The 22,367-nt window shown below is 33.9% G+C and overlaps 1 protein-coding gene across 1 annotated transcript in view; it reads right to left on the bottom strand.

Annotated features, from left to right (window-relative positions):
* Positions 1-12: 12 nt before the first annotated feature.
* Positions 13-22,367, bottom strand: part of GUCY1A2 (guanylate cyclase 1 soluble subunit alpha 2) — a 409,569-nt gene continuing 387,214 nt past the window's right edge. The window contains exon 8 of the mRNA XM_003130093.7: positions 13-13,796. Within this exon, the coding sequence (XP_003130141.3) occupies positions 13,589-13,796 (208 nt within the window). The 3' untranslated portion in view covers positions 13-13,588. The remainder of the gene's footprint in view (positions 13,797-22,367) is intronic.

The raw sequence follows: 22,367 nt of genomic DNA, 5'->3' as shown, positions 1-22,367 counted from the left end.
ATAGATGTGTCCTTTTTGGTATCATTTATTGATTTAAATATTTTATAAGTGACAGTTTAGTCTTATAAGGTAAATAAATGCATGGCATAAACAGTTTTGTAATGAATTACATAAATATAACACACAACTGTTATTTCCACTTTGTTTTATAAGAAACCCAAGTTTTTATCACTCAGTTTACAAATTTACCTTGTTCTGCAGTCTGTAAATACAACGACATTTTGCATAATGAACCACACTATTTACATCGTGCATGATTTAGAATAATTACAAATAAGCACAATCAAATGAGTAAGAAGTGGTGTTACATGAAAAGCCAAAACATAGAATGGAAGTTTATAATCTTATATGTGTTTACATATTTTTATACATACTAGTATTCTTAAAATTCTTGAAATGAGGCATATGTTATCTTTTCAATCAGAAAATGTTTCTCTAAACTTATAGTATTGGGTAAAGAAAAATATCTTAAAATATAATATGAAACACCAAATTGAACTTTTAAAATTAATGGTACAGGTTTAAGAGATGCATTCATCTTTAAAAAACAAAAAATACTAGACATTTCAAAATATATTCAATTTAACCATGCCCTACAGATATATTAGTATATATCCTGGTGTTATTTGATGACATCGTAATTTAAGTTTGTGACAACTAGATTTTTTTAAAGTATTGATTTACAGAGTATAATCTGCTAAACTAGCAAATGAACAATATTATTTACATTGCAAGCCAAACCAAAAATTTGAACCTATGAAATTACAACAAATGAATTAGACAAAACATTAAAATAATTCAGGTATCTGGTTAAGTAAAACCTATCCCATGCGAGGAAATGAATGAAGGCCTTGAACATTATAACCGTGTGTTTTTATTAAGTGGCTTGGGAAATCTATTTATTATTACATAGTACTGGAATGTATTATGGAAAAGCACTGGCTATTTACCTTATGCATTGAAATGAGCAGGCAAGTTTGTTTTAGTTTTTACCTAAAGTACTGTTAGGGAAATGAGACTCTTTGGTTGTTCAAAATGGATACTCACAGTTGAAGAGTAAGAATTCAGGTAGGTTGACTTTGAAATGAAGAATGATATGCATCATTTCTGGAATGTACTTAATTGGTACATTTTAAAAGCATATTGAGACAGCTTTGTCACTTGATTACTAAAGTTATAGTGTAGTTACAGGTGGCTGTTATAAAATTTTATAATTTTTTAAGCCAAAATTTTTAGGAATTTTTTTTAAAGAAAAAAGTTGTTAATTCTACACTAAGAAAATCAGAAAATCTTTCTCTCCATGAGCAATTTCTTAATTTGAACCTAACCTGAATTTCCTAGTAGTCGTAAACTGCCATCATAATGTGAATCAATTTCCATATAGTTGGAGTAACCTTTGCTTATCTCCAAATTCTTAAATGAGACAATGATTAATAGTCTTTTATATTTGCCAATCTGGGCTTTAGCTATTACTTAGTAAGAGGGACCAAATAGAGGGAGAAAATGGAATGTGGCTTAAAGCTATTCAAATTTCATCTTAATTCTTCTGTTTTCCTCAACCATATTTCTTCTTTTTTTATATTCATTATCAAAAACAGTTCCCTTAACAAAAGAAAATGGTAAAGGTATGGAAGGTTATATTTCTTCATTTGAAAAAGTATTAAGATTGTCCATCATTTCAAGACAAAGGCCTTCTTGACACTGAAAAATCACAGGGAGAAAGTAATTTGTATTTTCATAGATGTCAATTTACATGGAAGCTGTTTCTTATTTTTTCAGTTTCAGTGTAAATGTCAGTGTGGAATAAATAAAGGTTGATTAAAATAGAAATTCTTTCCTTTTGAATTTAACTTTTCTGAATTTTTCATATCCCTTCATTTAACTGACTACTTGATCTGTTAGCATAGAAGATCCCTGAGATGTATGACAAAGAAATTCAAATGAGAAATAAGAACCAAAATTCAAATGTATTTAACTTAATGAAGCAAATCTTTCCAGAGAGAAAAATACAAAGTATTATTTCTATATAATTTTCTGTTAATGAACACAAACATGTCATGGAGATAACTTGTTTAGTAGTTTGAATGTAATATTAATACATTAACATAAAAAATGAAAATAATAAATTTTTCAGTTTGAGAGTTTAAAGATTCTTTAAATCTTGTTCAAGACTTGTTTAAATTATTGTGATTTCAAAGTTAGTAAGTGTGCCTAAAATGAAAGGACATGTTCTTCCTCACCATTGCTTGTTTAAATAAGATATGTTACCATTTTTCCCTGATGAACAATATACCCTGCTGGAAATAACTGAATTTTCCCTGAAAAAAATGGTTTTGGATTGAGATTTGTAAATGACTGATTCTTAAAACAGGTATCATAAAATGAGCAAACCTATGTTTTGGTGCTTAAGAACATATTAATTTGTTAATTCTAGTGAATACACCAAACTGTGGTTACAAAAGTTATCTGTATGCTAAAATCTAAAGGCATAGAGTTAGGAAATATGGAATACATTGTATATTGCTTTTTCAATATAGTGGACATAAAATTGATAGTAAACATTTTCAAACCTTTAAAAAAGAAACCAAAACACTATGCTATGCCAAAGTGAGTTACAGATGGGTTTACAGGAAGCAAGACAATGCTTTGGTCATCTCTAGATAAAGAAACAGTAAAATTAAGTAGTATTTGCCTTATTAGGAAGTAGTTTTTAGAAAGTGATTTCCCTACAGATAGAGGAAGCTTCTTCTCTATTTTAATCTTAGCAGTGTGGTACCCAAGGAAAAAATTACTATTTGGATATAAGAGAATTTCTCCCAATTAAGATGTTTATAGGGACCAAAAAAAATAGGAGAATGTCCAGAAAAGATGACTCTGATACCTCTTGAAAACATGTTTAAATGCAGTAAAAAATAGCAACATATTTTTTAGACTCATGTTTCTCTTAATTGGTAACAATTCTACGGCAGCCAAGGTCTCAATTGTCTCAGTCATTTCTATGCCCAAATGATCTATATCTAAGTATTCACCTTTTTTCCTTATCTCATGAATCCACAAAACATTCAATCATGTGGGAATGAAAAAAGGAAGCCTCAGCCATAATGAAATACTATTTTTCACATACTTCATAAGAGAATGAAAGAAAAAAAAGGAAGGAAAGAAGAATGCAAGAAGGGAGGGAAAGAGGGAGGCAAGGACAGGAGGGAAGGAGAAAGGGAGAGGTGGAAAAGAGAAGCTAAGGATGCTGACAAACTTAAGGGCCTAATTAGTTTACTACACATAATACCTATACATATAGCCCATTCATTTAATTTCATCAATAATCTTATTCAGAAATAACATCAAACTCTATTGGTATTGATATTCAATTTATAGTCACATGACATGTGGAATCTTATGTGTTTTTTATTAGCATAAAAATATGCTAACATATAATTAGATCATAAAGCAAATATTGATTAAAGACATAGTAACAAATTTTCCCAATAGAAAACAAATTCTGTACTGATGGGCATATGTAATGTAGGAAGTTATTTTTGTCCTTTTAAATCTTTCTATTCTTATTAGCATGTTTCTTTAGTTTCTTTTTCATTTTATCAAAGTTTCAACATGCTGAATTTTATGGCATTCTGCTACATATGAATATTGTGTTTAAAAATCTATAATAAGTTAGTCTACTTTTGCCTTTCTTCTAGTTTAACAGGGTTGGGCTACAGACAACTTAATGTAGGCAAAGTGTGATTTTTCTGGCTGTTTTCAATTTCCTTGTTGGTCTCCTATCTTTTTCTTTGTTGAAGTCTAGTTGAACCTAGCTAAAGTATTTCATACATACTTCTGAAATGAGATACCTCCTTTAGTCAGGTATTCATTTGCATTTTGTATGGAAAAAAGTATTTTTAAGGATTACTTTATAATGATTTTTATTCATTAGAAGCAAAAGCAATGGGTACTCACTATTTCAGGTCATTGAGTCATAAAACAGATAAAAGGAATGGATTTTATAAGTGCCTGTTGACACACTTGAAACAAATTTAAAAGATAGGAATAATAATTTTGGCTACCATTCACTAATAATTATTTTTGTACAACCAAGATCAAAAAGAATTTTTTAAAAAATTCCCTGATTTACTGTAGACTACAGTCATCTAGTTTATCTGGACCTTGTTGGCTAGAATGAGATTTAGCATAAGAATTAATATCTTTTTGACAATACTTTCTGGTCAAATAATACAAAAGCAGTTTATCTGAGATTCTGTGTCAAGCCTAGGCTCTGATTTTTAACCTGATAACTTACACAAATACAATTTAGAAGGAAGTTTTTCATGTTAAACAATCTGGCACTCCAATATGGGATTTGCTACAATTTAATTATGGAGATTTGAACTAACAAAAGCTTTAAAAAGTGGGGGGTTGAATTTTAAGTGATTATAGGCAAATATATTGATAAAGATCATCCCAATCTCAGAAGAAAGTCATACTTTCTTGCTGGCCTTGAAGATAAATGATATTGACCACAAGGCCATGCTTCTTGGGAGTAAATAAAAATAGAATTGTTCTAGAAATTGAGGTTTCATTAACCTCAATTATGGAAATGCATAGTTTCTTGCTAATAAGAAAACATGTGGAGATATTTATACTTGTTCAAAAGATTTGAAGATAAATTAGCTTTCACTTAGACTTTATTCTGAGAAGTTTGATCTATATTCTAATGTAGACAAGTGTGAATAGGGTATATTTGACAGTTATCTTTAACCTTTAGAATTATTAAAAATAGTTTATTATTTTAAGAAAATTGTTGCCAAATTTGCTAACCATGACTCAATGCCAAAATTCATAACTGTCTTATTTATGACATTTTCTATATTTTCTGCAACAAATAAAAACACAGAGAAAAAATTGACATTATTTTTTTAAACAAATTTTTTTGATATATCCAGGGGATAAAACCTTAAAGAATCCATCAATAAAATTATTTTCCTGGCACATTGGGTTAAGAATCTGGTGTTGCCACAAATGTAGGTCAGATCTGATCTCTGGCCTGGGAAGCAGGGCAGCCAAAAATAAAAAAAATAAAGTAATTTGACTTTCAAGACAGAAAATTTTTGTCCTAAATTATTTTTCTGAAAATTCTGTTTTAAAAATTGTTCAGTTTTGTATCATCCTTTCAAAATTTCTGTTCTAAACGACTCCACTTGAATTAACTAGCTACATAATTGAAAATCTCTGCATGATGATTAGAAGCTACCTAAGCATTTATTTCTAAAAGACCAGGAGAATATCTTCATTTCTGCTGCAGAACACCATCAAATGCTTTGGAAGTGACTCTCCAGTTCCAATGCTCTGAAAAATCCCTGAAGAAGGATAGTCTGGTATCATAAAGCTTTTAGCTCCTCTAAAGTTGAGCACTTGTTTTGTTTAGAGCTAAAGCCCAATTTGAGAGCAATGTGAAGAATAATACAGAATGTAGTATGGCCCCAAAAGTGATTTTACAGATGTTAGCATATAGAGTAAATATTTCTCATTCTCTAATTAAAATTTTCAACTTGGGAAAGATAAACTTTTTATAAAGTCAGAACAACAACAAAAGGTTTATCAAATCATATTGTATTCTCACTGAATATTAGCTCACCCAGGCATGTTATAAAAGGAAAAAAAAAAGTGTTTGTTTTATTATCACTTGAACACTCATAGTGTTCTTTTGTGCTAATTTTAGCAGTGTTTTTGTGACATATGGCAGACCTGGTATTTGGCCTTCTTTGTTCCTTCAGTCCAGATGTTCTGACACTTTCATTTACCTTCATCATTGTAACCAAGACTAGTTCTATCTGCCACTTTCAGAGAGTTTTCTATATATAGCTTTGGAATTTCTAATCCCAGTTTCACTGATGTGTGCTCCTGCTCAGAGGCTGTTGCTACTGCCTAAGAAAACTGAAAATAGATTGTGAGGGATTTTTTTCTCTTATCTTTTTAAAATAAGAATAACCAAATAAATCATTTGGCTTTCACTAAACTACATGTGTTTATTGTGAAAATTACCTCTGCTTTAGGAGTATGTATACTTTCATGAAGAAAAATGTTAAATCTTTTTGCTCAGTCTCATATAAAGCTCCTGCCCATTCTACCCTCTTCATCTGTCCCTGCACCCTAAGTCTGATGTATAACTACCAGGCAAAAATGGCAAGAATTATCCTTAAAAAAGTGAGGTGATGCGAAGAAGGAATTTCCCAAAATGCTGATTTTATCGCAATTGATATATTACTATCCTATTATTTAATTACACTTAATAGCCCACAGTAAAACTAATCTATTATTTATCCCCAACTAGCAAAAAGTCCACAGAAGAATAGATATAAAGCAACTCTTTTATTTTTAAAAATATTTATCAAAGGAATTAGAAAATAACTATTACTTATGCATGCCATTTTGTTTTTCTTGTCTTTTTTGCTTTCAAACAATAAGCAACAGTACTTATGTCTAATATTAAGAATTGTCTGATCAGCAACTAGATGAATTAACTTGGAAAAGAAACACTGTAATTTAATGGATTCAAATTAAGTATTTTATTATTTATTATCAAAAGAACAAAGGGTTAAGCATCCAATAATATACAAAAAGATGATTGCCAAAAGCTTTCTTAAGTGGAGAAAATTTTTCTCAGTGACTCAACAACTCTGTTTAATTTGTGTAGAGGAATTTTATAAATTGTGGGTAGGAGGCAGCTAATTTAAATTCTGCTAAGGTAAATACTAGCAAACCCATGCATAATTCCAGTTGTGTTCAGATTCACGTTTAGAAGAGAGTTGATCCAGCTAGGGAATAATAGGAGCTGTAATCCTATTTAGAGGCTTAAGAATGAATCCTAAGCTTAAACAATTTTGCTAAATAATAACTGGATAATTAGAAGTTCCTCATTATATCATAAATTTATCAGATACTTTTAACTGTAATCCTAATACATGATTTTAAATGATAGAGCAGTAATTTAACTATTAAAGGACTGAATATTGATTGTGCCACATTTGATTTAAATTATATTTTAATAAAATTAAAAATATTAATTATTCATTTTGACAGTGGGAAGCTTTAGTGCTATCATCAAAATGACTAAGAAGGGCAGATTATTTCAAATGTAACTATTTAATCATTTTCAGACTTTTTGTAATTATTCTACAGATGAATTTCAACCAATCACATTCTGGAAGCCAAAATATTACTGTACTTACTAAACGTCTGCCATCGCAGAAAATGGTGATAATAGTTCTTTTTATCTTTAATCTTTCATCTCCTCAGACCTTACCAAACCAACACCTGCATTAATTAACTTATCCCAATATGCATCTATATTTTTGCAAAGCCTACATTCTCAATCAACTCATCTATCTATACTATACTTTTACTCATTTATCCATCCTTAAAATACTCCTATTTTCTAAATACTACAAAGATGTGAAAATCTGGTCAACATTACACACACAAATCTTTTGAGAAGAATAGTAACCATATTTGAAGGTTATTAATATTATACATCAGAAACAATCTGATCAGAGTATATTAATTATGTTACAGCATGTGTGAAAATGAAGGACTTCTGAAAGAGATTAAGCATGTTAACTGCTCAGGTAGTTTTCATCTGAGTCATCACTTGCTGTTCATTTTGTTATAGTAGAATGGTGAATATCTTATAAAAGTCTACACCAGCTATATTATTGCTTATATAAAACAAGTCTCTGTTTCCCTAAAAGTTCTATGAAGTGCACAGAAGTACAAGTTTCATATGGCATCACCACCATGGCTTAGATTATTGCTTGAAAGGCTGTTATAAGATATTGCTAGGAGATCATTTTTAGATGAATGTACACATCCAAGTGTCATACTAAATATCAAGTTGGTGATATTTTATAACATAAAAATCAAAGCATTCAGAAATAAAGCTGTCTCTTTAACATCTGATATTTGCTTCTCTGTCCAAGTGTACCTAGTTTATATTTCAGTGGTGAGTATCAGCAAATATTGTGATCTACTGCACAGCTTGGGCAGTAACTAGCAATGGTATAATGTATCTAGTATGCCTAATAGCCCTATAGTGAGCAATATTCATCCCTCATGGTTATCAGGGTTGACTTTGTCTCTAAAAAGTTTGAACACCTATCAAAAGTCAAAAAGTAGATCATAAATTTGAAACCAAAGCTGAAATTAAAACTTGCAGAAGAAATAATTATACAAAGCCTGGGGTATCTAGCTTTTCAAAATAACTACAAATGAAATAATAAATTTCTATCTCAAATTGTATTTATTCCTAATAATTGGGATTATTTAAATATTCTTCAATGATTCTCAAATTTGCTGTATATTAGCATCGCTTAGAGTGATTTTTTTCTAAATACATATTCCTAGGCCCCCACTTGAGGCCTACTGAATAGTAACTTGTATCCCTAACAGCTTCCTAAGTAATTCTTATGAAGGCAGTCAGATACTGCCAAGCTGATGAGTTGAACCACTGAACAGGATCATTTCTTAATAAAGGTGGGATTGGCAATGAGGCACTTGACTAAAGCTGGTCACAACACAATAGAAAAAAAGACACAAACTTTACTTCTCTACATCCCAAGTCCTTTTAATCATGTAAAATCCACATTCAACACACGCACACACTGAATATGCATTGCTTTATAAAGCTAGTCTACAACAAAATGTTAACTGTGATACTTCCCTATATTATAAAGGCATCAGTGACTTTTTTATGAAAGTAAGAAGGAACAAAGGAACAAAGGAAACAGAAAGGTGGCAGGACGATAATACTTAGGTGTCAATTGTTTGAATCAAGTGTGAGGAAGGAATTTTACACACTATCTCAACATTCTGCCAAGATTTATGTTAATCTGTGAATATTATCAGTATCTGTTCTTTATTCACCACCATGAGGATTCTGAAATGAGTCCACAGCTGGATCAAATTAATAAAATTTGTTCAATCATGTTAACACAGTTTATGTGTATGTTAAATCAGCTGACTATAAATTAAGTGTATTCATATCAAGAGCTACCCATAATCATCATTCAGACTATAATATGTTAAACTTTAATAATTCAGTCTCTCATGCAATATTGTTTTCCAGGTTGTATCTAATAAGATATGCTTAAAGAAGCCTCTGAAATGACATAATTTTTGTAGCTGAAGATCTATAGTCTAATAATAGAAATACCCAGGCTACAATGTGGGGCTTTGTACTTGGACTTGAGTTTCTACTATTGTTGGCTGAAAAGCATCTGGTGTCACCCAGACAGTATTGAGAGCCATATGTAACTCACTCTGAACAGAACATTCTTTTTTCATTATTTAGTGAAGTTGTACCAAGTGCTCAGAGTCAAACTGTATTTTGAAGAGAGCAAAGAGAGAAAGAAGAGCTGCACATGTAAGAATGCCCCAACACAAGTGAGGATGGTTAGTTCACTTCAGAAGTGCATTGTTACTTGGGGTTCGAGTTAGGTGGGTTTTCCAATCTGCCTGAAATAAGCATCAGAAACTTTCTATGGCCATGTCAGGTTCAGAGGTACAAAGAGGATGATGTTTGATGGAGCCAAACCTAAAAGGGTGAGATAGTTTCCAGTGATAGCATGGAGTAAGAGAGGGTCTGGGCATGGGTTAAGTTATGCTTAAAATGCATGACATGACAGGAACCTACATGTAGAAGTTTTACTCTCTGCTCTGATGATCCACAAACCTGCCTTCAGCAGGTCAGGAACCCAGGGAGCCTTCGATACATAACTACATTTATTGATGGTCATAATCTTTAACTTCGTCTTCATATTGCACAACCTCTAACATACCATTTCAACTGGTAGCAATATGATTCTGTGGAAGAAAACAGCCTAGTGGTTTTCCAAATTTTCTGTGACTTTGCCTTTTGAATCAATTTAATTTTGCTTTATTGCTATAACTCTTTGGAGGAATTTGCCAAATTAAAAGACTTCCTGCACTTGTGATTGAAGTTTGCTTAAGTTATTCTGTTTCTCTCTGTTTTTCCTGGACAGGCACATAATTTTGCACTTTCACAATAAAACCCTATGTTCCCAATACTGTTGTCAATGGACAAGAACAGTGTGAGAGCAAGAGAGTTCATATTTGAAATGCTGAATCCACAGACCCACTCTCAGGTCTCAGGCATCAGTGCCTATCTCAGAGTCAGAATAGGCCACACATAGGTCAAGGGATTCCACACATAATCAGGCATTAAAAGGGAAATCAAAATTAATTTGAAATATTAGAGAAAATATGAATTTTGAGGCAGGTTTTAGACAGTTGGACCAAACTGTTACCTAGGAGATATATCTTCTTCCCTTCTCCACTAAATAATATACCGCCAAGAAATCCAGTTATTTGTGTTCAGACATTGAGTATTATTCTTTTTATTATGGCTAGTGTTCCCTATTTGTTAAAGTTCATAAAACATATATTGTGCAGTAGATTTGTGGTACATATGGGAGTTTCTGATTTTGTTAGATAACTGATTTATTTGTAGACAATGACATTCTTTCCATCAAAATGATACTGATGCCAATATGAAGCATCAATACTGATGGTTAGTCATAAAGTAACTACTTCAAATCAGTTACTTGAAAGAATACTAAAACAGAGGAACTATAGATGCTTTATTATATCTTAAATATTGCTTTTCAATGGATTAAAACCATTTCCCGAATTTAATATCATTTGATTTCAAAAGGGACATCCATTTAAGTTTCTTTTAATCTGTCACACTAAAATCATAATGTATGTAATAGTTTATATGTAAGAATACTGTATTAGTCAAATGAAACACCACCTGCCACCCTTTATTACGATCATAATTCCTGATGGAAGATACATGTACAATACTCTATAGGAAAAATAAAAGTGTAATGCTTTTTCACAGCTTTTGCATTTGAGGATTACAGCTAGAATGAACTGTCATTTTATACAGTATTTTGCAAATACATATAGGAAAGTGTAGCTATAATAATCAACTATACTAGTTTGGCAAACCGATAATAGATCAGACCATTGCCTCAGACTATAGTTTCAAAGATACAATTTAGATTATATTGTATGAAAAATGTAATTTATATCCTGTCTATGATAGTTAAATCTCTGGTATATTTTTCATTGTGATATTTGTGACAACATAAACGGCTATTCTTCTCTAGGTAAAACCATATAAACTCAAAAACGATTTGTTATTCTTCTGATAAATTTAATGTATATACAATTCTTATCCAAGGTCATATCACCAAGTACTAAATAATGAACAGGATTTTCAAGGATGATTTTAAAATATCCTTCCCACAGGTATTTTTAAGTATAAAGAGAATAACCATACACTTAGAAGAGGTACTTAGACAAATTTTTACAAAAGCAGAGAAATAGATTGGATGATTCCTAGAAGTCCCTTTCAATCTCAAGATTACAAATACACTGTTTACCACCAAAACATTTATGGTTTACTATAATAAGCTTTAAATTACTGTGCAGAACAAGCATAAATGACTTCAGTGAGCTTGGTTCTCTCCCCATGCTCCTGTGCTATAAGAAGCCCATCAGCACAGCTAAGGTATTTCCTACTCTCAGCAGGACGAAGGAAGTGCTCCAAGACCCTGTTCTTTCCACACTAACTGTAAAGTTGCCCTCTGTTCCCTATGAAGGAAGTGAGTTAAATCACTCAGTCCTCTAAAGCAATTCTTTTGTAAGTAATCATTCCCATGAAAGCAACTTGTCTTCAGCCTACACAGCCTCCTGTAAATACCCTTGCCTTCTTGCCCACATGTTGTTAAAAACAGATACCTATACCCAGGGAAAAAAGGATGGGCAAGGATTCAGAGAGCTCAGGGTCCAGGTCCTGTCTCCACATGAAGAGTGTTGCTCTTATGCCCCAGGAAGAGAACAGAGTTCAACAATCATAAAAAATGATCATCATTATAACAATAATTTCCGTATCTAAAATTTTTTCTAGCTACACACTTAGAGCATGAAAAACATTAATAATCCTCACAGACACCATTTGAAACTAGTTATTATGCTCATTAGCTGAGTTACGTCATAACTAAATGATAATGCAGCAAAAATTTCTAATCAGAAAAAGAAATATATTGTACTCAGTAGACATAAGCGACCAATGAGTATACTTAATGGAGTAAGAAAATGGCCACCCCAAGATTTCAAGGAAATAAATGAAACAGGTTTATATCTGGTCCAATACAGGAAAACTCTAGACACACTGTGCTCCTAATTTCAGGGTGAGTCTGTAATATTTTCATGCACTGTTAATTACGAGAACAGGCCTACTTTCTAGAACATGCAATGGAAACCTATCTGTAACTATGGTGATTACTAGTTCTGAAAGTTAGTTAGTTAATGAAGGTGATTCACTAATTAAAAAGTCACATCAAACAAACTGCAGAAGAACATTTGTTTTTAATCTCAAAGCCATAAAATATAGTATTTTTCCTTCCTTTTATTATGTAAGAAGAAACAACACTCTCTGCAAAATATCCTACACCTCTTTCTCACTAATGCCAGTATCTAGGAATTTGTTCCTAAGTGTGGCAGTTTGCACTTAGGAAGCATTCATTGAGGAAGATGAGGGGCAGGGGAGGAGGGTGGACTACCTTGTTATTTAGTAGGATGCTATTAATTAGAACGCAGTTTAGTACATTGTAAAAACTATTTATATTTAGAAGTGCTAAATTGAAAAGTTTCTAAGGTAGCAAAGCATTTTATTTTCATTGATACTTGTTAGAAGATGACAGAAAAACCTTTAATTTTGGTTACAGATATGTATATTGCTATTAGGAAATCTGATTTCATCTGGATTCTATGCTACATTAACCAAATCTAAAAGATATATTTACTAAGCAGATATACAATGCTTTTCCAGCATCTGAAATCCTAGGTTATATGTATTTTCAGTCCAAGCACTAATCTCTCTTAATTAGTGAAACTATATTCAACTAACAGGTTAGAGTTACATAGTATACCAAATACACAGTAGCAGATTCTGAAAATCTAATAATGCCGTGTGAAATGTAGTTATCTAGAAGAGATATGTATAAAAATAGGTAATATCCCTAAAATATTTTGCTGAATTACAGTTTTTTCCTGCTGGGAAGTTTACCACACTGCCATGATACATGTATGAAATGTCTGTTCAGAAAAAACAAAATTAGAAAATATTCCTCTCATACCAACGCACTAAATGTAGGAATATATAATCAAAACTGACTCTCAAAAGTGATACAAATATATAGATAAAGATACCTTTACATGTGACAAACAAGAAGACATGGAACCTATTTATTGATTAGTTTTGAAAGATGCCTGTACTCGTCATCCAAAAACATTCATAAGAATGGACACATCTTATTTCCCCCTGTCCTCCAGTTTTTTTATTGACAGTCATCATCCACCTTTTCCTAGGATTATTGCCTGACATAACAGAAATTCCACAGCTTGTTCTCAACAAAGCAGTGAAAGAAAAACAATCTCTCCATTTTCCTGTCATGACCCATGTTCTGGGCTTGTGCTTTTTGGAGGAGTCTTTGATCTGCAGCAAGTCTCAGAGGCTTGTCTCCCGGAGGAACATGGTGCCAATGTTGTAGGAAACCTTTTTTATTCTTGAAGAAGAAAGAGAAGGTTTTGGCTGCTTAGGACCAGTTCTTACCTCCAGGAAATAGCAGATCCCAGGGATTTCCTTTGGAAAGTTGTCTGGAAGCTCTTCACGGGATCGAGGAATAAATGTGAAACTTTCTTCTCGTTTTAATAACCTAAGTAGAAAATATATAATGTGAATCATATGAGCAGAGGAAATGAGAATGAATGGACAGAAGTATTAAAGACTCAGGAATGCTATCAATGACTGGTTTTATGTTAAATGTCCCTTTTCTTTGTATAAATGTGGCTTTCATTAGATTCCAAATACTTAGAAATGTTATTTCTCATGAGAAAAAAGTAGCTTCATGTTATAATAATAATTTAAAAAGCAAAGATTTTTCCTGGTATTTCTTTGAAATATTTGTTCAAATTTGATTTTTTTCCTAAACAAAAGGCCAATGAAGATGCATAATACACTTTTTTTATTCAAACATACCAGGATTTACCCTGCTTTTATAATCTGCCTAAATTCTGTAGCACTCTTGTAGACTTGTAATAAGCTTTAATTCCTATGTGTCACACACAGAAATAAAGTATTTGGCTTTGTATAACAACATTAACATTTCTATGTGTCTTTGATATCTGGTTACTGATTTCTAAAAATACATATTTTCTAACTTACTAGCATTTAATTGTCAAACAGTTTGACTCTTCCCTTCCAGTCATACTTAAAGATTCTTTCCTAGCATTAATAATAGAGATTTATTCTTGTCCATTTCCATGAAAGGTTCAGCTTGAAACCCAAACCTAAAAATGTTGCCCAACAACTCTTATGGGCTGCTTCTTATTGCCCTAGAAAAATCTCCTAGGAACTGTTGTGAATATAATAATAATTGGAACACAATAACCTAAGCTTAAGTTCTGTTAACAGGGGCAAATATTGGGATTAGAAGAAGCAGAAAATAAAAACTCAATAAGGAAACAAAAACCAAAAGTAATATAAAATCAATATAAAACAATAGGCTAGGGAGTTCCTGTTGTGGCTTAGTGGGTTAAGAACTCGAATAGTATCTCAAGATGAGGGTTCAATTCCTGGCCTTGCTTAGTGAGCTAAGGATCTGGCGTTGCCACAAGCTGCAGCCTAACTTGCAGATGCAGCTTGGATCCAGTATTGCTGTGGCTGTCATATAGGCCAGCATTTGCAGCTCCAGCTCCTATTAGACCTCTAGCCTGGGAACTTCGATGTGCCATAGGTGCAGTCCTAAAAAGAAAAACGCAAAAAGGCAGAAAGACAAAAAAAAAAAAAAAAGAAAAAAAAAAACCAACAACAATAGGCTAGATGCCATGAGAAAGGTAGATCCAAAATGGTCCTGAAGTTCAGAGAGGATGTTTACAGTGGGAAACTTCATGGATGAGATTGTACTGACTGAAACATAGGCAGAATTTCAACAAATGTGGAGAATGTGTTCACATAATCGAAGCTTTAGAAACAAGAAAATATGATCAGGATCAATATGTTTCCAACCACTGGATTGCTTTACGGAACAAGGTAAGAGAGTTAAGTTTGAAGCAGTTGGTAAGACAAATTTTTGAAATTAAACTAAACATTGAGACTTTATTTGGAAAGCATGGTGCCAAACCTATCACCTTTTCCAAAACCAAGCCAAAACAGAAACCAAACCAAACCAAAACAAAAAAACCACCCTCATTTTCCTAAGACAAATGTTAATTGCAAATCCAAGTTATTCAGGTTAAGAGAGGGGTTGCGGGGAGGGGAACTCTTGTGACAGAAAGGAGACAAAGTCACAAAAGGCAGTGAAGGCAAGAAGAACAAAGGATATGTGAAAAATGTAAGATCACTACACAAATATTGATGATATATTTACGCTAAAGGGAAGAAAAAGGATCTTTCCTTCTCAAATGTTCTCAATGCGTATTATCTTAAAATAAGAGTTGGTAGTACTAAGGATTCTTACAATATGAGCAATCTATATATATATATATATATTTTTTTTTTTTCGTCTTTTTGCCTTTTCTAGGGCCGCTTTCTGTGGCATATGGAAGTTCCCAGGCTAGCGGTCGAATCGGAGCTGTAGCCACAGGCCTACACCAGGGCCACAGCAACGTAGGATCCGAGCCGCAGCTGCAAGCTTCACCACAGCTCACGGCAACTCCGGGTCCTTAACCCACTGAGCAAGGCCAGGGATCGAACCCGCAACCTCATGGTTCCTAGTCGGATTTGTTAACCACAGTGCCACAACGGGAACTCCTATATTTACTTCTATGAATGATAGGAATGGTATTTTGCTTTGTAAAATATTTTTTAAAAACTTTTAACTATTCTTTAAAAAATAGTACACAAATGATTATATTAACATTTCAAAATTCTTTCAAATGCCTCATCTCATTTATATAATACAACGCTTGAAATATCTAAACATGTTTTCTGACAAATTTATGGAGGGTATAAGAGATTATAGAGTCAGAGAGAGTGATTTGCTAATGGAAACAGTAATACAGTGGTGGAATGGAAGTAGAATCAGATCTGTTAACTCCATGTCAAGCTTAGCCCTACAATCAATAATAAAACTACATGCAAGATAGTTTCTCTTGCAGTGTTATCGGGATACAACTGACATACAGAACTGTATAAATTTAAAGTGAACAGTATAACGATTGCACTTACATTATGAAATAATTACCACAATAGAGTGACCATCTCATATAGATACAAATTTAAGGAGATAGAAAAATTGTTTGGCTCATAATGAGAACACTTAGGATTTACTCTTCCAACAACTTTGATGTATAACATACAGCACTCTTAGTTATATTTTTTCAAGGTGTACATTACATGCCCAGTACTTACTTATATTACAACTAAGAGTTGGTTTTTTGATTACATTAATTCAATTCCCAATCCTCCCACCTGCCCCTGCCCCCGTAACCAAAAATCTGATCTTTTTCTATGCTTTTGTTCACTTCGAAGTTACACAGAGCAGTGATTTGATATTGCTATATATTTAAAAATGATCACCCTGATAAGCAAGATTACCATAAGTGACCATGCTAAGATATTACATAATTATTGACAATACTGCCACATTGTACATTTCATAGCCATGACTCATTTATTTTGTATCTGTAAGTTTGTGCATCTTAATCTCCCTTAGCTATTTCTCCTCTCCCCAAAATCCTACTCTACCAACCACCTTATTGTTCACAATATCTATAATGCTGTTTCTGTTTTGTTAAGTTTGTTCATTTATTTTTTAGATTCCACATAAAAGTGAAATCATAAAGATAAAGTATTTGTCTTTCTCTGACTTATTTCATGTAGCAAGATGCCATTAGGTCCATCTACATTGTCCCAGATGGCAATATTTCATTACTGTTTATGGCTGAGTAGTATTCCATTGTATGCATATACCATATCATCTTTATCCAGTGATCTATTGATGGGCATTTAGGCTGCTTCCATATTTTGACTATTGTAATAATGTTGTAAAGAACATAAAAGTGCACATATATTTTCTTACTAGTGTTTTTGTTTTCTTCAGATAAACATCAAGGAGTAAAACTGCTGGGTCATAAGGTAGTTCTATTTTAAATTTTTTGAGGAATTTCCTCACTTTTCCATAATAGCTGTACCAATTTATCTTCCCCTTAACAGTGATCAAAGTTTCTGTTTTCTCCACATTCTTGCAAGCACTTGTTATTTGTTGTCATTTGGATAATAACTATTATCACAGGTGTGAGATGATATCTCATTGTGATTTTTATTTGCTTTTCCCTGATGATTAGTAATGCTGACCGTCTTTTCTTGTGCCTGAGGTCCATCCCTGTCTTTAAAAAAATGTATGTGCATTAAGGCCTCTCAGATTTTAAATTGGGTTCTTTGTTTTGTTGATGTCCAGTTATAAGAGTTCCTTGTATATTTTGGATATTAACACCTTGTTGGATATAGCAAATAGCTTCTCCCATTCAGTAAGGACTTTTGAGCCTTTTACCTTTGTTAACAGTTTCTTGATAATTTCCTTTGCTGTACAAAATTTTTTTAGTTTGACGTAGTCCCATTTGTTTATTTTTGCTTTTGATTTCTTCTCCTAAGGATGTATATATCCAAAAAAATATTAAGATTGATGACAAAGAGATGTCTCCTTCTAAATGTTTTCTGATTTCAGGTCTTATAATTAAGTTTTTAATCCATTTGGAGCTTTTGTTTTATATGATGTGAAATACTAGTCAAATTGACTCTGTCACATGTAGCTGTCCAGTATACCCAATACTATTAATGGAAGGGGCTGTCTTAGCCATATTGTATGTACATAACTCTTTGTTGTAGACTAACTGAAAATATGAGTACCAGCTTAATTCTGGCCTCTTTGTTTTGTTCTACTGACCTTTGTGTCTGTTTTGGTGCCAATTCCATACTGTTTTGATTACTGTAGCTTTGAGGTATTATTTGAAATCGGGCACATGATACCAGCTGCTTCATTTTTTTTCCTCGTGGTTATTTTGGCTATTCTGGGTGTTTGGCTATTCTTTGGTGTTTTCATACAATTTTCTATGTGTTTTCTGTTGTTGTTGTTGTTTTTGTCTTTTTGCCATTTCTTGGGCCACTCCCGTGGCATGTGGAAGTTCCCAGGCTAGGGACCTAATCAGAGCTGGAGCCACCAGCCTATGCCAGAGCCATAGCAACACGGGATCTGAGCCACGTCTGCAACCTACACCACAGCTCACGGCAACACTGGATCCTTAACCCACTGAGCAAGGCCAGGGATCGAACCCACAACCTCATGTTTCCTAGTAGGATTCGTTAACCACTGAGCCATGATGGGAACTCCTCCATACAAATTTTTGAATTATTTATTCTTGTACTGTGAAAAATGCCATTGATATTTTGACAGAAAATGCACTGAATCTGTAGACTGCCTTGGGTAGTATGGTCATTTTAACAATACCAGTTATTCTAAACCATGAACACCATATATTTTTCTATCTGTTGATGTCTTCTTCATTTTCTTTTATCAGTTTCTTATAGCTTTTTTCTTTGCTTTTCAATTTTCTAAAAATTAAAGTATAGCATTTACAATGTTCTGTCAATTACTAACTTACAATTTTCTAAAAATTAAAGTATAGCATTTACAATGTTCTGTCAATTACTAACTTACAGCAAAGAGACTCAGCCATAAATATATATACATTATTTTTCTCACTTTATCTTCCATCATGTTCACTAGTGATTGGATATAGTTCCCTATGTTATACAATAGGATCTCATTGCATAACCATTCTAAATGTGAAAGTTCACATCTATTAAATCCAAAGTCCCAGCTCATCCCACTCCTTCCCCTGCCCCCTTGGCAACCTCGTCCGTTCTCCAGGTCTATGAGTCTGTTTCTGTTTTGTAGATACATCTGTCTGTGTCATGTTTTAGATTCCACATCTAAGTGATATCATATGGTATTTGTCTTTCTTTTTTTGACTTACTTCACTTAGTATGAGGATCTCCAGTTGCAACCATGTTGCTGCAAATGGCATTATTTTATTCTTTTTTATGGCTGAATAGTACTACATTATGTATATTTACCACATTTTCTTATTCCATTCATCTGTCAATGGACATTTAGGTTGTTTGCATGTTTTAGCTATGGTGAATAGTGCTGCAATGAACATAAGGGTGGATGGATCTTTTTGAATTGTAGTTTTGTCTAGCTTTATGCCAGCACTGGGATTGATAGATGATATAGTAGTTCTACATTTAGTTTTCTGAGGAACCTCCATACTATTTTCCATAGTGGTTGAACCAATGTACATTCCCAATAATCAGTGAAGGAAGATTCCTTTTTCTCCACATCCTCTCCAGACCTTGTTATTTGTAGACTTATTAACGATGGCCATTCTTACCAATGTGAGGTGGCACTTCATTGTCATTTTGATTTACATTTCTCTAAGAATTAGTGATGTTGAGGATTTTTTTTCACATGCCTGCTGGCCATCCATGTATTTTCTTTGGAGAAATATCTATTTAGGTCTTCTGCCCATTTTTGATTGGGCTGTTTTTTGTTTGTTTGTTTTGCTGTTGAATTGAAAGACAAATACCATATGATATTACTTAGACTGTATATTTATGAGATTAAGATCTTCTAAGTTGCATAATTTGCAACTATTTTCTCCCATTCTGTAAGATTTTTTTTTTTATTTCCCTGATACATTATTATTTTTTTCTACTGTACAGTGTGGTAACCCATTTACACATACATGTATACATTTTTTTTCTCACATTATAATGCTCTATCATAAGTGACTGGACATAGTTCCCATGTGTTTCATTTTTTTTAATGTTTTCTTTTAATGTGCAAAAACTTGTAAGTTTGTTTAAGTTCCATTGCTTTATGTTTGTTTTTATTTCTATTGCCTTGGGAGACTGACCCAAGAAAATATTTTTATGGTTGATGTCAGAGAATGTTTTGCCTATGTTCTCTTCTAGGAGTTCTACGGTGTCTTATCTTATGTTTAAGTCTTTAAACCATTTTGAGTTTATTTTTATGCATGGTGTGAGCATGTATTCTAGTTTCAGTGATTTACATGCAGCTGTCCAGTTTACCCAGCACCACTTGCTGAAGAGACTTTTTCCCATTTTATATTCTTGCCTCCTTTGTTGAATATTAATTGATCACAGTTGTCTAGTTTAGCTTTATTTCTAGGCTCTCTCTTCTTTTCCTTTGGTCAAAATGTTTGTTTTTGTACTAGTACCATACTCTCTTAATTACTGTGGATTTGTAATATTGTCTGAGGTCTGGGAGGGTTGAACCTCATGCTTTATATTTTAGTTCCTTTCTAAAGTAATCTGCCTTACCATCGATATCTGCTCTTAATTCCTTCAGTAATTTCATTATTTCCTTTTTGAACTCAGTGTCTGTTAGACTTCAGAGGTCTGTTTCATTGTTTCACCTTCAGGGGAACTGTAGTATTTTTTTACCTGGGATTCATGCCTGTGCTTCTTCATTTTGCTTATATATTTTTATTTTATTTTATTTTATTATTATTATTATTTTTTGTCTTTTTGCCATTTCTTGGGCCGCTCCTGTGGCATACGGAGGTTCCCGGGCTAGGGGTCGAATCGGAGCTATAGCTGCCAGCCTACGCCAGAGCCACAGCAACGCAGGATCTGAGCCGCATCTGTGACCTACACCACAGCTCACAGCAACGCTGGAACCTTGACCCACTGAGCAAGGGCAGGGATCGAACCCGCAACCTCATGGTTCCTTGTCAGATAACCACTGCACCACAATGGGAACTCCCATTTTGCTTATATTTTTCTTACTCTGTGAGCTTAGGGAAAACAGTTATCAACTGTAGTCTTGTAAGGTTATTTATATGCAGGAGAATCCCTAGGTAGTTTGTGAGGGTTTACTTTTTTTTGGCACAAGGTCTACTTTTAGTTTGGATGCTTGTTGTCCCTTTCATCAGCTGTTATCCCTGTGATAGGCAGTGTCCCACTGTACAGACTGTGCATGCTTCCAGAGAGATGAGGGCAATGGGCAGGGCCTATAGCAGTGCTTGGTTGCTGGGCCCTTGGCAGTGGTGAGGATCCATGGGGAGGTGGGGGTGCAGGCTACTCTGGTTTCAGGGTCCTGGACAGTGGCAATGACTCTCAGGGAGGTAAAAGTGGTGCCCAGAGCCTTTAGCAGTGGCAGCAGTGGGGTGTGTATGTTACCAGAGGAATGAGCACAACAGGTTGCAGGGTCCTCCTTGGTGGTGAACCAAGGTGACTGGGTCTGAGCCTCTTTATAGGACCTTTAGTGGTGGGGCACTCTGCCCATTTCTAGAGTCCAATATGGCTGTGAGAGTTTGCAGCCATGGCCCATAGCCCACACAAAGGCTGCCCCATTTGCTCAAGAGCCCATGCATGCACATAGAAACATGCTCCTATGGTTGGAAAACCCCTCTTCCTCTCACTCTCCCCAATAGTGGATCCATGCTTCTTTCTCCTGTGAGCCCAGGCCTCCTTCCACATTCTCTTGGCTGTGATGCTCTGCTTCCCAGCCCAAGGAACACATTTCCTAGACCTCTCAGGTTGTCTCACACAGCAAACCCTAGCCCTCTCCCAGGAAATGACCTCTTAAGCCTGAGTCTCAGTGCCCAGCCCATGTCTAACAGTTTCAGGCCGTGGTGTCGTGGGTGGTGGTGCTAATGCTTCGTGCAGTTCTCTCTCTGCTCTTCCTGCTCAGTCTGGCTATTGCACTTTTCTCCAAGGCTTTGAGGTTCCCTTTCCAACCCGGGTATGTCCCAGTTAGGTGGACTCCCAGGGTGCAGAATCCTTTCCTCTTTTACAGCTCCCTCTCAGGACCACTGGTCCAATCCTAGTTCCTTTTTTTTTTTCCTTCTCTCTTTTTTTCCTTTTGTTCTTTCCAGTTATGTGGAAGTTTCTTACCCTTTCTGGAGGTCTGAGGTCTTCTGCCAGTGTTAAGTTGATAATATATGTGAATCTTTCTACGTGTAGATGGCTTTTTTTATGTGTTTGTGGGAGAAGGTGCATGGCCTGTCTTATTCCTCTGCAATCTTGATTCCTCTCCCCTATCCTTCAATTTGTTAATGTGGTATATAGAACTGATTGATTTGCAATATTGAAACATCCCATGCTTGTATCTATGGGATAAATCCCACTTGATATGGTATAGGGTCCTTTTAAGGTATTGTTCAATTTGGTTTGCTAATATTTGTTAAAAATTTTTATA

Source organism: Sus scrofa, chromosome 9 (assembly GCF_054392235.1).
Source record: "Sus scrofa isolate SSC_HxYL_T2T_F1_AM1 chromosome 9, Sscrofa_HxYL_maternal_Yorkshire_Landrace_v2.0, whole genome shotgun sequence".
Classification (NCBI taxonomy): domain Eukaryota; kingdom Metazoa; phylum Chordata; class Mammalia; order Artiodactyla; family Suidae; genus Sus; species Sus scrofa.
This window is presented reverse-complemented; position numbering and strand designations above follow the sequence as displayed.